General features: G+C 38.9%; 2 protein-coding genes across 2 annotated transcripts; both read right to left on the bottom strand.

Annotated features, from left to right (window-relative positions):
- Positions 1 to 234: 234 nt before the first annotated feature.
- On the bottom strand, positions 235 to 1,928 carry LOC107469947 (probable sugar phosphate/phosphate translocator At5g25400). The gene has a single exon (XM_016089335.3). The coding sequence runs from the start codon at positions 1,617 to 1,619 to the stop codon at positions 579 to 581; it is 1,041 nt and encodes a 346-aa protein (XP_015944821.1). The 5' UTR covers positions 1,620 to 1,928; the 3' UTR covers positions 235 to 578.
- Positions 1,929 to 5,016: 3,088 nt separating this feature from the next.
- Positions 5,017 to 6,171, bottom strand: LOC107471442 (uncharacterized mitochondrial protein AtMg00810-like). Its single transcript, XM_016090905.1, has one exon. It carries the CDS (start codon positions 6,169 to 6,171, stop codon positions 5,017 to 5,019), a length of 1,155 nt encoding a protein of 384 aa, XP_015946391.1.
- Positions 6,172 to 15,932: the final 9,761 nt, after the last annotated feature.

The following is a 15,932-nucleotide window of genomic DNA, read 5'->3' as shown; positions in this document are numbered from 1 at the left end:
GTCCTTTCCTATCCTATATCTCAGAAAAAACAAACAAAAACGACAAACAATATCATATATCAAATTCAAAACGCTTTCTATCTGAATGATTGCCAGCAGTCTCAAACTCCAAACAAAGAATCCAATCCAAATGCAGTAAAAGCAGAAACTTAACTTATTTTCTTCCGTTCCAAACATTATCTAAACTGAATGACTTCAAACATGATAACAATCATTAACTTATGCTAATCAATATTGAGCTTGGGGGAACATCCACATCGCTTAATTCATTCTCTAGTCATAAACACTGAATCAGCAATATGAGGAGGGACATGCAAATGTCGATCTCAGTCCCCCAATACACATTATCTAATAATAAATATAAAAAAAAGGGTAACAACGATTAAGGTATCAAGCAGTAACATATTCATCACAGTAATAACAATAATAATAATGATAATTACCTAACAACGGTAAAATACACCACATACCCAAAAACGATTAAAAAAGAAAAAACCTGCCTCAACCGACGCTGAATCCAACAAATCTCACCCAAAAATGAAGATCCATCCACCGATCTGAAACCGAATGGAATGGAATCAACTCTGGTTGTCGCTCTTCCTTCCATTGCCACTTTCCCCTTCTCTCTCTTCCAGCAATCTCCCAGCCTCCTCATCAGCTTGCTGTGCCTTCTTCTGCGCCTCGGAAGCCTTCAAAGCCTGCAACTTAGAGTGGTTATAGTAGGCAACCCCCAAGAACGCCAACCCATAGCCAATCAGATTCACCGGCGTGACGGTATCCTTAATCACCGACCACGAAAACGCAATCAGGAGCCAGTCCTTCACCACTCCAGCAACGTTCATGGTCAAAGCCGAAGTCTTTCCAACGAGCAAGAACACGGCGAGGTTCAAAGCAAAAGCGCAGAAGGAGTTAGTACCAAAGATGACGAAATCCAGATGGAAACTGGAGTTATCCCTGAGAGAAGGGTACTCCATGATCAACCACGGAACCGACAAGAACACGAGGCAGCAGGGCGCAATGTAGTAGAGCGAGGTGATAGGATTAAGCGAGATCCCCTTTGAATTGAGCAGAATCTGGATGAGAACAAGGCGCGTGGCCTCAAACGCAACGGCCATAAGCTGGAGGGAAACCCCCCAGGTGTCGAATTTGGCCTCGCCGTAAGCGGCGATGGCGACACCGAATGAAATGGAGAGCATGTTGGCCATGGTCTCGTTCTTGAAACCCTCCTTCTTGAAGAGAACACCGATGGAGTAGACGGCGACGGGCATGAGAGCCTTCAACATCTGGATGAAGGAGACGGAGAGATAGATGTAGGCGGAGTTGGAGAACCAAAGAGAAAGAGAGTAGAGGGCGCCGATGGGGACGACGGAGCGGAGGTAGAGATCGCGGGACATTGAAACAGGCTCAACGAGCTTGAGAACGCGAACGAGGATGTAAGCGAGGGAAGAACAGAAGGCCATGTGGATCATGGTGAGTGATATCGGGTAGGGCCAGTTGTACATCTTGCGATCTAAGATGTACTTGTTGTACACGATGACCGTGAAGCTCAGGAAGATCCATATCGCGACGTAGGTGTATGATAAGATGATCTTCTTCACGACGCCGTCCGAGACCGCCATTGTTGATGGATTGATTGATGGATCTGTGGTTGTAATTGGCTTCGTAACCCTAACCCTGAGATTTGGGGGTTTTTGAAGAGTGAAGAGGGGTGGTGGCGTATAAGAGAGAAAGAGTGAGATCTCAGATCTGGCCGAATTTCAGGGGATTGCCATTCAATGCAATTTTTTCAAGTACAGTACAACAATGGGGGAGAAAGAAAATACTAGTTTACTAGTTTCTACTCAAATAGGCCAGGGAACCAAATAATATTCTCACCCTCACCCAACTATTTTAAATTCTCCTTCCGCTTCACTTCCAGTGGGGAAAAAGAAAATTAAATAAGGGAGCTGGAGAGTTTAATTTTGAATCAAATCTATTTTTTATTCTTTTTAATAATCAGAAATTCAGTTTTTCTTTTGTTGTCTTTTTAAATTTTTTTGTGATATCTTTTAATCCGACCAATTAAAAATCTAAATTTTATTTAAGAATTTATAGCTTATGATTGTGTACTCAATTTCATACTATGCTGTGAGATTTGACATGATTCTTTGGGCTATTTAACGTTAATGGGCTTTGCCTGTTGGTGCTGTCCAATGTGACGTTTGGTAATTGGTAATTGGTAATTGTTAATGGTAGTGTCAATACTCATTAGTCATTAACCATTTCTGGGGGATTGCTGGCGGGAACTCTAACTATGTAAAACGGGGGAGTTTTTTGCAATATTTATTTATTTATTTTAATATTAATTTTCTATAACTCTGGTAAAATGGCAATTAAGGTAGGTGTTTAATTATTTGGAGAGTTGAAAATTGGGGATGAATTGGTATTTGGCGGGGTGGCGCGTTTCGCTCCCACTGAATAATTTATGCGCTAAACGCCTAAACTATAATGTATCTACTAATAGTATTATTAAGAAGGCATCGAAGTTTGGCATTCCATTTGGGCCTATGATATTAAGTCATGATGATTTTAGTATATTAGTATTACTAAATTACGAATTGAGATTAGGGTATAATAGTCTAAGTTAGGGGAAGGGCGTGCGTGAGGAAGGTGTGGAAAAAAAAGAAAGAGGGCAAGTAGTGCGTGAATGAGTCTTTTCTTTTGGAAGAGAAGGAGAAGTAGACAAGAAACAACTGGCAATGGCAGGTCACGTGGCAGGCTTAGGCTTCAAAGATTTGGGGGAAAGCGATGATGCATTTACTTGCAAGTTTGGCGTGTATTGACCGAAATTTTTCCACATGGGAATGGCTGACTTTGAGTGAACCCACAGCACTTGTCCACTATAGTAACACCAAGCCAACCATGGATTCTGTATTAACCGTATATAAAATTAAATTAAATTAAAAAATACTCATACCTTTGCTTCAATATGCAATTAGTGTTTACCATACACATTCTCTCTGAACCGAACCCCAAGGTGTTAAGCATTTTACTATTTTAGTTGCATAAAGTATTTTGAAGCGCACACACATCTTCCTATCTTTTTCCTTCAAATGATGCAGCACCAACTATAAGGATTCATTGGATTGTGAAGCTGATTGATGTCCTTCTTCTGTACCCCTGAAAGTTGCTAGAAGCAATAAGAAGCTCTTGCAAAATCTCGACGCCCCGCGCTTCAAATTGGATCCCTCCTATGTCTATGAAGTTAAGCCCTGCAGAGTTGTGATTCCTCCTCGATGATTTTTATTATAGCCTGAGGAGGGTTGGAGAGTTAAAGCTCCAATTAGTTTGTAGGTTGCATGTGTAAGTCATTTTTGCTACTTCATGAGCCAGTGAATTTTCTTGTCTTGGGATCCATGTAAAACCATTGCCTGTGTATCAATGTTGTCTTGGGATGGAATAAATATTTGTGCAATGAAATCCTTGGACAAATCAGAAATGGACTGAAAAGTTGTCATCTCCGAAAGAAAACAATCAAAGGGCCCAACTCTTGTGAAAACGGAAAAGTCACAACAAAATTGTAAGGTTTAGGTGCACTAATGGACCGTGACCAATATCTTCTTATTTTTTGGGTAGGAAATTACCAATATTGTTTCTGTTCCGGATTAGATTTTAAGGTCAAAATTCGTTCAGATTTCACATTCAAGCTTCGACCACTAATTCAAACATGTAATCCTTTAACCTTTTATGATATATTTCTAATTCACAACACTGTAGCAAAAAGTTTACTAAAATGTTAGTATGATACTTTTTTAATTTGCATAAATGTTTATATCATGACACTACAAGATGATGTTCGCAAATAATATACTGGGAGAGTCAGACCCCAACAATCCAACATCGTAAGCGTTTTTTTAGACGTGTTTCTAAGCGTTTATTAACATGAAGAGCTGCAAAACGTGATAACAATCATAAAACTAATTAAATGAAAAAAAATCACTTTGGGCCTTGATAGGTGGGCTTCTATTGGCCTCTTTATAAATGAACTACGTATATAAGTTATAGTTACAACTGTTCCTTCGGGGACATCCGATAAAATCTATCAAACTCGGTCACCTCTCAATCACTCCAAGGTAGCTATGCCTCCATGTACAAAAAATGGCCCATTAAGATATGTTGGGCTGGTTGAATAGAATCTTTAATCAAAATCTATCAATCTATTTCATGTGATCACACCAAATTACGCTATTACTAGGATCTATATCCGTACGGGACTATTTAATTTTATTTTATTACAGAGCAAACTTTATTTTATTAGACATATGTTAAATATTTAATATTATTGAAAAATAAAAAATATGAATTTCATTAAAATTTATTATGATATCTTAATAGTAATTTTATGATTTAATAAAAAATGTAGTAAAAAAAATTATGTCAAATCAAAAAGAGAATTCAAACCTAGGGGATGGTAGCTGGTATTGGTAGGTAGAAGAAAGACTTCATACTAGCGTATAATTTTATGCCTGTGAGGGGCTAGTGGCTACAATATAGCTCAGGAATTATGCAATGATAAGTTGATAGCTCCAAATGATGACCATTCACAGAAACGAAGGAATAATAATATGCAATGCATGGACCATATTCATGGGCTTGGCCGCTTCCCGCTTGGGCACATAATAACAACAAAATGCAACTCTACAAATTTTCGCTTGTTTTTCAAACATGCCTTGCTTCTACTTCATACGGGTAGCCACTAACAGAATATATACTTCATAGGGCACGCACCAATTAACAGAGCCATGCCATGTGAACTATTTTCTTTTTTATTGTTAGAAATAAGAGAGTAATCTGAAATAGTGTATTATTCATGTTGATGAAAAGTACAATATACAAGGGATATTTATAGGTGTTAGATGAATCAAAGTAATAAAGACATAGAATCCTACAATTAATATACAGATATGTTATATAAATATAAACGATACTAATTGATCTAAATTGATTCTAATGATTCTCTAACATCTCCCCTCAAACTCAAGTGGGAGCTAAGGATACCAGCTTGAGTTTGGATAACAAAGTTCGGAAACGAGTCGGATGATGAGCTTTCGTGAAGATATCAGCAGCCTGATCCAGTGTTCCAACAGCAATGAGACGAACAGCATCAATAAGAATATGTTGCCGAACAAAGTGACAATCAATCTCAATGTGTTTGGTGTGTTCATGAAAAACATCATTATGGGCAATCTGAATAGCACTGCGGTTATCACAAAAAACATCAGTAGGGGACGACTGAAGAGCACCCAGATCTTCGAGAAGCCAACGAACCGAGATAACCTCAGCAGTGGTGTCAACGAGGGCACGATACTCAGCTTCTGTACTTGAGCGAGCAGTGAACATTTGCTTCGTAGCACCCCAAGAAATGAGAGCGTAGCCAAGAAACAAACAGTAACCAGTAGTAGAACGACGATCAGTGGGATCACCAGCCCAATCAGCATCAGAGTATGTCTGAAGAGTCAAAGAGGAATGGGCAGAAAAATAAAGGCCATGAAACAGAGTGCCTTTGATGTAGCGAAGAATGCGAAGAACTGCCGCATAGTGAGTAGTACGAGGAGCTGACAAGAACTGGTTAAGGACATGAACTGGATAGGCAATGTCTGGTCGAGTGACAGTCAAGTAGACGAGACATCCAACTAACTCTCGATAGAAAGTCAGATTATCCAAAACAGTACCATCTATAGGGGTAAATTGAACATTAGGCTCAAGAAGAGTAGACTCAGTGCGACTATCTGTAATCCCAGCGCGAGCAAGAAGATCTGAAGCATACTTGGCCTGAGAGAGATAGATGCCATCATCTGTGGAGATGGCCTCGAGACCAAGAAAATAGCTGAGAGAACCAAGATCTTTCATCTCAAAGGTACGGTGAAGTGAGGCCTTGAGATCAGAGATACCATCAACATCATCTCCAATAATGATCATATCATCAACATACAAAAGTAGAAGAACAACTCTACGTTCGCTTTTACGAATGAAAAGGACATTCTCATGAGGACTAGAAGTAAAACCAAAACTGCATATGGTAGTGCTGAACTTGCCAAACCATTCACGAGGAGCTTGCTTAAATCCATAAAGTGCCTTGCGAAGGAGACAAACCTTACTAGAAGGACAAGGATATCCCAGAGGTGGTTTCATATAGACTTTCTTTTTCAAATCCCCATTAAGAAATGCATTCTATACATCCATATGACTGAGAGACCATTTTTTAACCGCGGCAATGGCAAGAAGAGCTCTGACAGACGTAAGGCGAGCGACAGGAGCAAAAGTCTCTTCATAATCAATATCATACTCTTGCGTACAACCTTGAGCAACCAAGCATGCCTTATAACGGTCAACAGAGCCATCAAAGTGAGTCTTGATCTTGTATATCCATCTACTACCCACAACTTCCTGATCAGAAGGAGGATCAACCAAATCCCAAGTGTGTGCTTTTTCAAGTGTCTGTATTTCTTCCTGCATTGCTTATTGTCAATTTGGATTTGTGGAGACTTCTCTGAATGACTTAGGTTCATGTTGATGAAGAATAGTAGAAAAGTAATGATAATCAAGAAGATGATGAGGTGGATTCCTTACCTTGGAAGAACAAGTAGGATCACTAGGAAACATATCAACATTGGGGTTAGTGAAAAAAGGTGACTGAGTAGGAGGAATGGACTCAAAGGAAGAGAACCGAGAAAACATGTGATGATCCCAGAAGACACCATGACAAGATATACGAATATGGTTAGACAGAGGATCCTAACAACGATAACCCTTGTGTTCAGTGCCATAACCAAGGAAACAACACATACAAGCCCGAGGTTCAAGTTTACTATGTTCATGAGGCTGAAGAAGAACAAAACAAACACAACCAAAAACTCGAAGAGAACTATAATTTGGGAAAGTATCATAAAGACGCTCAAAGGGAGTAATATTACCAAGAACAGAAGAAGGGAGTCTATTGATAACATGGACAGTAGTGAGAACAGCTTCACCCCAAGTATGCTCAGGACACGAAGAAGAAAGAAGCATTGCACGAACGGAGTCAAGAATGTGACGGTGTTTGTGTTCAGCTTGGCCATTTTGTTGAGACGTACCAGAGCAAGAAAACTCAGACAAGGTACCCTATTCTGCAAGAAAGGTTAAGAGTTTGGAATCACGGTATTCCATAGCATTATCGCAGCAAAAAACCTTAATAACCTTGGAAAATTGAGTTTTAATCATAATGGCAAAGTTAATATAAATCTGAGGTAACTCATGGCAATTGGTCATCAAATAAAGCCAAGTAAAACAGGAATAATCATCAATGAAAATAACAAAGTATCGAGCTCCTCACATAGAAGCGGTGGGAGCAGAACCCCAAAAATCAAAATGGATAAGATCAAAAGGAGAGTAAGCAAGAGAGGAATTATTGTGAAAAGATAAAGCGGATTGTTTAGCAATTTGACAAGAAATGCAATCAAAAGACTCATGATTAACCTGACCCAAAACACCCTGAGACACAAGAGGACACATCTTTTCCAAGGAGGTGTGGGCAAGACGTTGATGCCATAAGTGAAGAGTAGAAGGAGAAGAGGTAGCACAGAGATTTGGCACAGGAGGAATATGAAGATTCTCGAGTTCAAACAACCTTCCGACCTTACATCCAGTCCCGATGATTTGTCCCGTCCGACAATCCTGTACATGACAACCAGAAATAGAAAAAGTGACATCAAAACTGAGATCAACAAGTTGACAAATAGAAATGAGGTTAAAATTCAACTTGGGAATATAATAAGTATTAGGGAGATTAAGAGTTGATTGGATAATAGAACCCTTGTGTGTTGCGTGCAAGAGAGAACCATTAGCAGTATTGACAGAAGGTGCATTGGCAGTAGTAGACAAAGACGTGAAGAGATGATGCAAAGGTGACATGTGATTAAAGCAATCGGAATCAAAGTACCATCTAGAATTACCTGGAGGAGTCGAAAAAGCACCAGGAGTATTACCAGAATGGGAGAGAAGATGCTTAAGGAGAGACGTAATATCAGAGAGAGAGAGAGACAGGAGACGGGTTGAGAGGAGCAAAGGTGGTAGATTCAGTAGTAGCAGCAACAGGAGAAGCAGACACGTTCTTAGAGAAGTTGGGATGACAAGCATGCTTGAGATGATGAGGACGTGGTGGGCGAGTAGGACAGACAGTGATCAAATGTCCCGAGAGCTTGTAATAATGACAAAATAGCTGTGAACAATGGTAGCTAATGTGACATTTCTTGTGGCATGTGCTTCATTCAACAGAAGGACAATCAGAGAAGAGGTGCCCAGAGCCGTTATAGTTTTGACAGAATTTATCCTTTCTGTCTGTGGTAGTAAAAACATTTGACTTTTTCATAAAAGTAGACACAGAAATCAAAGAGAGGAGAGAAAATGACAGTTTCGAAGTAGAAAACGAGAAAACAGACAGCAAAATCGGAAAGAGCTCACCAAAAAACTTTAGAGAGGGCCCCACTGTCTGACACGTCAGCTGCCATGTCAACAGGAATGTGACACGTGGTGACGTCTAAGTGGAGAAGAGAAGCCTCGTCAGCGCTAAGTCAGCGAGGGTGGTGCACGGGTCGTGAAGCGGTCCGGGTCAGGTCGGGTACGAGCGCGGGTTGCTGGAAGCGCTGATTTCGCGACAAGTGGCATTCGTTGGACCGGTGGATCGTTGCTGAAGATCTAATGGTGCTGGGTGGGCGCTGATGCCGGGGGCGTGGCTTCGCGACACGTGGGTCAATCTTGGGTGTTGATGCAGAGATCGGACGGTCCTAAAAGCGTCTGGAAGAAGGAAAAGAAGCAAAACAGACGGCGACCATCAGACGGCACGTGGCGGTGCGTGTAGTGGTTGCCGGCGACGAGTTTGATCTCGTTGAACTCACAATGACGAGTCGAAGATGGCGGTAGGGGCGATGACGAACCAAAGCATCGGAAAATGATTGAAAAATGAGGTCAAAGAACATTGCCGGTAGAGAAAAAAAAGGGGCTATGAACAAATTTTCATTGAAAAAAAATCTATACTCTTGATACCATATTAGAAACAAGAGAGTAATCTGAAATAGTGTATTATTCAAGTTGATGAAAAGTACAATATATAAGGGGTATTTATAGGTATTCGACAAAGTAATAAAGACATAAAATCCTACAATTAATATACAGATATGATATATAAATATAAACGATACTAATTGATCTAAATTAATTCTAATGATTCTCTAACATTTATTATTATTGAAATTTTCTACGTCTCCAATACTATTAGTAATGGATATTTTCTACTCTTAAAAAAATATTATTTCTCCAAAAAGATATCCGAATTTTAAATCTTGAAATACATTTTATATAGGGCAATTTACCTATATAAATTAAAAGGAAGAAAAATTTACTCAAATGCAATGATACAAATTTAGTTACTTGTATGCCCGGAAACATATCTATATAAACCATGGAACCCTCATACGTTTTAAAAAATATATACAAACCGTGGTACACGGTTTATGAGGAATCATCAAATAAAGAAACCGTGTGACTCTACCACGGATTATGGAAGCCACAATGGGGGCATAAACCGTGCTACCCACCCACGGGTTATAAAGAAGGATGTTTGGACATAAACCGTGATAACCTCCCACGATTTATGGGCACCTATATATATACATAATTCGCATAACCTTTGGGAGATTTTATTATTGGGGGTTTTAGGGTATTTGAGGTGTGTTTGGGAAACCCATCTAAAGGGAAGAAATACGTTTAGACTCCTTGAAAGTTTCAACTTTTGGTTTGGCAAATTTTTTTCTCATAAACACAAAAGTGATTTTGCTACCAAAATCATGTTTACAAGAAGTAACTATTGTTAGCTTCTGTATTTTTTTTAATGGACTTTTAGTTATGGATACTAACAATTTATTTACCTTTTACCAACTTTATGCTTTATGTATATTATTGTATTATTTATAGAATTCTTGTTATTTCTATTTATATGAGCTCTATTTTTTATTTTTTTATTTTTTTATTTTTTTTCAACTGTTTGTTTGACATTATGTACTTTTATAATTGTGATTTTTGTGTATTATATTTGTTATTATCTTTTTATAATATGATTTATTGATTCTATTAGGTAAAGTAAATTAAACAAAAAATTATCTGTAAATAATAATAATATTACAAAATTATAACATACTAAAAAAGAGTACTAAAAATATTAAAAATATACTATATAAAAAAATCATCAAGAACTTTCAGATTTGTTTCAATTACTACAAAGTAAATATTTAGTTTTTTTTATTATTTTTAGTACTCTCTTTTATAATTGTAATTCTCGTGTACTATATTTTAGTGTAATTTTTTATAATATAGATTATGATTCCATTAAAAAAGATAAATTAAATAAAAATATTAATCATAGATAATAATAAATCATAAACATTGGATTCCAAATTAATATTAAGAATAAGATTATTGAGAGTACTAGAATAAGATTATTGAGAGTACTAGAATAAGAGTACGATGTAAAAAAATACTAATGCATGTTATATATCTTCCTCAGTTATAATATGTTTAATTTAAAAAATATAGGACTATATGTTTGTTGGCGTTATCTTTAGGAATGAAAAATCAAAGTAAATAAGAGAGGAGACCTATTAACATTTTTATTATAGTGAATTGTTTGTCTATATGTGTTATTATTATTATTAGAGAAAATATAAAACAAAGATGAGAAATAAAAAATGTGAAATTTCAATTACTGATAAAGAATATAAATACTCAAGTTATATGTTTATACTATTTTTTTTAAATTATATTTATTCATATTAATATTACAAGTATGATGAGGAGTACATGTTATATGTAAACTACTCTTTTTCTTTTTCATAAACCGTATGTTATATGTAAACTACTCTATTTCATAAACCGTGGGTTAGTATCACAGTTTACCTATGCATGTCTCTTCTTCATACACAGTAAGAAAGTACCACAGTTTATGTTCATTATTCTCTCTTTATATACCGTAAATACTAAAACGTGGGAGAGTTCCACAATTTATATAGATATATTTTAAGACATACAAGCAACCAAATCTGTATTGTTACAATTGAGTAAACATTTTCTTAATTTATTTCATTTAAGTAATTTATCCTTTTATATATATTAATCTCAACTATATATATTTTTTATAATTAAGATTAATAACTAAAATTAATAAAATATCATAACTCCTAAAATACTTCAAAATTAAAACACTTTCTATGCTCCAGACATCCTACTATTTTAATATCTATTAATTTTATCTATAGATATAAATATAAATACAACTTTATTTTTTCTCCAATTGTATTCATATAAATTGATATTATTGTTAATGTGTTTTTTATATGAATAACTATAGTTGATAAAATTTATCTAACTAATTACAATTTTTTTAGAAGGAGGTTTATTCTTGCATTCAGAAGTTACACTATAAAAAAAGGTAAAATCATAAATTATTACTTTTAACTTACTGTTACGTTGGGTAATCGGAGGTTAATGGGTTGGACTCGTTGGGTTGGTCCATTCATATGAGGGAGGAAGCCTTTGAGCGGGTTTGCGTCTTTAGAGGCTCCTTCCAACTTGTGAGTGTGAGAGAATGGGGGGTGGTACCTGCAAAGACACTCTGATGCCTAAGTTAGCAAGGGTGTGAGCAAGTCTAGAGAGTATTGGGACTTAGAGATACCTGAGGGGTGTCAGTGTATTTATAGTGGTGAACCATTAACCACCGTTGGAGTAGTTCCACCTTTTAGGGTGGATAACCGTCCCTTTATCTTAGGGAGGTTACGATATGACTCCTAGAAGTGGGTTGAGAGATTTTAAGGGCAGTTATTATCTGCCAGCTAATCTTTGCTCCCGACTTCTTTAGAGCAAGTCGTGGGGAGAACCGACTTCTAAAGAGAAGGTCGGTGTTCTGAGGAGCCCAAACTTTTCGAGTGCCGTTGCTTCCATTTTCTCGCAAGAAAAATGTCAGTTTCTTTTCTTGTTCTTTCTTTGTAGAGTTGCGTGTTTTTTATTTGAGAGGAGAGTCGGTCATAGACTTTGTTTTGCCAGGGATCTGACTTTAGGCCCTTTTAGAGACCTTATTTTTTATCCCTTTTTTTCTTTTTCTTTGTAGGTTTTTCTAGAAAAACAAAAATGTCTTCTGTTGAAATTCTTGCTCAATGGGTGGATGTCACGGTTTTGGGGGAAGAACCCCTTGTTGACACGGACTTCATCACCAACCTCCGCACTCATCATAGGCTTTGTACCTCTGATGAGGACGAGCCGAAATATGAACTGGTTGTCCCAGGTCCCGAAGACCGGATTTGCTTTGGGAGGGCCTCTGAGGTAGCCCCTCATTTTTTCTATATGTATGAGAGTATGATTACCCGCCTGGACATTTTTCTCCCTTTTTCCGACTTTGATATGGATGTTTTAGGCCACTTCCGTGTTGCTTCTACACAGCTCCACCCCAACTCTTGAGATTTTTTGAAAATTTATCAATTCATTAGCCATGCCCTAGATTTTCCGACTTCTTTGAGGATTTTCTTTTTTCTTTTTCACATGACTAAGCCCTTTAGTGGGCAAAATAACAAACAACAATGGATTTCTTTCCTGGCTATACAAGGCCGGAGAGTCTTTACCCTTTTTGATGAATCCTTTCATGACTTTAAAAACTTCTTTTTCAAAGTACAAGCTGTAGAGGGTCACCACCCTTTTTTCCTGGATGAAAATTCTTCCCCTCGCTTTCCTCTATACTAGTTAGAGACCTCTCCTTGCGAGAAATATAGTTTAGATGATTTGGATGAGGTGGAGGCAGCCATCGTTGGGTTCCTCCGAGAAGTTTGGGGGAGAGCCCCTTATTTGGATACCAAGAAGTTCCTCCAGGGGTTCCCGACCTTTGTGCAATCCCAATTAGGTAGTGTCTTATTGGTTTCTTGGGTTTTCTGACTTTCTGAGTTGTTTTCTCCGATTTGTTTTATTGACTTTTTACCTAATAGTTTTTGCAGAGATGGCGAAGAGGAATTCGAGGGAGTCTTACCAGAAGGTTTAGGAGGCCAAGGCTAGATCTCACGCCAGGGTTGGTGGTGCCAGGGCGACCGGTCCTTCTCCTCTCCCTTCTTCTTACAGCTTGGGGACCCCTGTCCGACCTATCGTTATTTCTTCCTCGGCTTCTTCTCTGCCGCCTCCTTCTTCCCGACCTTCTCCTGAGCCAGAAAAGAAAAAACACAAGGCTCTAGAGTCTGGTTCTCCTTTTGAAGGTGAGGCCAAGGTGGATGCGCATCAATTCATCCGGGAGCATATCTATCCTTATACACGTATAAGTATTGATGATGCTTCTCTTCGAAACCACCTTACTATTCTGGCTCAGAAGAGTATCAGGGCGGCGGGGTTGTGCACCAAGTTTCTTGACATCTTTGAGAAGACTCCCCTTAGCTCTTTGGGCTCATCCCAGAGGGTTGAGAAGCTAGAGGGGAGGATTCTTTTGTATCAAGAGTCTGAGAGGAGTCTGAGGGAGGAGGTCACCAAGCTGAAGGAAGAGAGGGATAATCTCCAGAATGAAGGGGAGAAGTTGATAGGCCGATGCTCTATGGTGGAGGGCCTACGGGAGAAGGCAGAGCAGTGCTACTCAAGTTTGTTCCAGGACCTTGTGGAGGTCAAAAAAGATCTAATGAGGGCTCGGGATGCTTACGCGGAGCTGGAGGATTCTATCGCCGAGGGGCCCGAGGAAGCTTGGAGGGTTTTTAGGGAACAGGTCGGGGTCATTGCTCCCGACCTAGACCTCTCACCCTTGGATCCGGACAAGGTTGTAATTGACGGGGCGATCGTGTCTCCTCCCCGACCTGTTTCTGAATTCGAGCTGAAGACTCGGGTCAGAGAATTATAGAGTCTCCTACTCAACCAGATGATGCTCCGAGTTCTTCCAAGGCTCCTGAGATTTCTCTTCCAACTCCTATGGATGTCTCTCTCTCTGACTCTGGTGGTGCTCCGACTATTCTTCCAGGTGGTGACGGTGACGCTCTTTGAAAATCTCAAAAATTTTATCTTTGGCTATATGGGGGCCCGGCCTGTGGGTCCTCACTTTTTTAAACTTTTTATTTTTATGCTGTTGTGGTACACTGTTGACACTTTTTTGGCCTTTTATGGCCGTAAACAAAATATTTAGAAATACCCTTTTTTGGACAAGGGTTTAAGTTATTTTTGTTGGTTGCGTGCATGCTTTTTCTGCTTTAGGTTTCGAAAAACCCTTTTTTGATCTTTTGTTTTGAAAAACCTTTTCTTGGCTGGCTGTCCCTTCTTCTAAGTTTTTCTCGAATTTTTCTTGAAGACTTAGGACAGTCTTTAGTGTTTTCTATAGGCTTTTTGATCTCTTTTCGGTATTCTTTATACTCAATTTTTGATATATTGAATTTTTATAACTTAAGTTATTTTTGCGATGCGTTTCTTTGTTCCTCGAAATTTTCGACTTGTTAGTCAGTTAGTTTCCGAGTTTATTCACGATCGACTTTTATAACCTCTTTACACCGACTTGTACCTCGTCGTTTTATCCTGACGACCATCTAGGTCGGTTCATGGGATTTTCATGCTTTGTCGAGCTTAAGTCGGCGCGTTTCGTAGAAAGTGAGAAGGAATTTATAAGAGATATTTGAAAAAGATCTTTATTTATTTGCAAAGGTACTTTATCGCTACTAAGGGTTTCGGGCTATCTATGACCTCTTAGTCTCTACTCTGATGCCTCGTTAAAAATCCTTCTTCAGAAAAAAACCCATTTTACTTTGGAAAAAAATCATGAAGTTGGGAAAAGAGTACATCAGGGAGTAGAGTTCGCTTTTAACTGTAGTACCTTTTCATATTACAAGCATGCCACGACCTGGGTAACTCGGTGCCGTTTAAGTCGGTCACCTTGTAATAACCTTTTTCTAGGACCTCACTAATCTTGTATGGTCCCTTCCAATTAGCGGCGAGCTTTCCTTCCCCAGACTTGTTGACACCTATGTCATTTCTAATTAAGACCAAGTCGTCTGAGGCGAAGCTCCTTCGAATGACTTTCTGGTTGTGTCTGTTCGTCATCCTTTGCTTCAATGCTGCTTCTCTAATATGGGCTCGTTCCTGGACTTCAGGGAGAAGTTCAAGTTCTTCTTTGTGCCCCTTTATGTTTCCAACCTCGTCGTAGAAGTTCACCCTTGGGCTTTTCTCGTTGATTTCAACCGGTATCATGGCTTTTATGCTATAAGCAAGTCGGAAGGGTGTTTCTCCTGTGGCAGACTGAGGTGTGGTCCGATAAGCCCAAAGTACTTGTGAGAGTTCCTCGGCCCATGCTCCTTTTGCGTCCTGCAACCTTTTCTTCAACCCTGCCAATATGACTTTGTTTGCAGCCTCGGCTTGTCCATTTGCTTGTGGATGTTCCACTGATGTAAATTGATGTTTGATTTTCATTCTGGCTACCAGGCTTTTGAAGGTTGAGTCGGTGAATTGAGTGCCATTATCAGTGGTGATGAAGTGGGATACCCCATATCTGGTGATAATGTTCTTGTAGAGGAACTTCCGACTTCTCTGAGCGGTGATGGAGGCCAATGATTCTGCTTCTATCTACTTTGTGAAGTAATCCACTCCCACTATTAGATATTTTACTTACCCCGGCGCTTGTGGGAATGGTTCTAGCAAGTCCAATCCCCATTTTGCGAAAGGCCATGGGGAAGTTATACTAATGAGTTCCTCGGGAGGGACTACATAGAAGTTTGCATGCATTTGGCATGGCTGGAACCTTTTCACAAATTCCGTGGAGTCTTTTTGTAAGGTCGGCCAGTAGAATCCAGCTCGGATTACTTTTCTAGCTAACGACCTTGCTCCAAGATGGTTCCCGCAGATTTCATTGTGTACCTCTTCTAGCACCT

Source organism: Arachis duranensis, chromosome 1, assembly GCF_000817695.3.
Source record: "Arachis duranensis cultivar V14167 chromosome 1, aradu.V14167.gnm2.J7QH, whole genome shotgun sequence".
In the NCBI taxonomy this organism is placed as follows: domain Eukaryota; kingdom Viridiplantae; phylum Streptophyta; class Magnoliopsida; order Fabales; family Fabaceae; genus Arachis; species Arachis duranensis.
The sequence above is the reverse complement of the archived record's forward strand: the minus strand, read 5'-3'. Positions and strand labels throughout refer to the sequence as shown.

What these genes read in the sequence shown, in the direction of transcription:
- LOC107469947 (XM_016089335.3), bottom strand. Translation starts at nt 1,619, where the DNA reads ATGGCGGTCTCGGACGGCGTCGTGAAGAAGATCATCTTATCATACACC.
- LOC107471442 (XM_016090905.1), bottom strand. Translation starts at nt 6,171, where the DNA reads ATGAAACCACCTCTGGGATATCCTTGTCCTTCTAGTAAGGTTTGTCTC.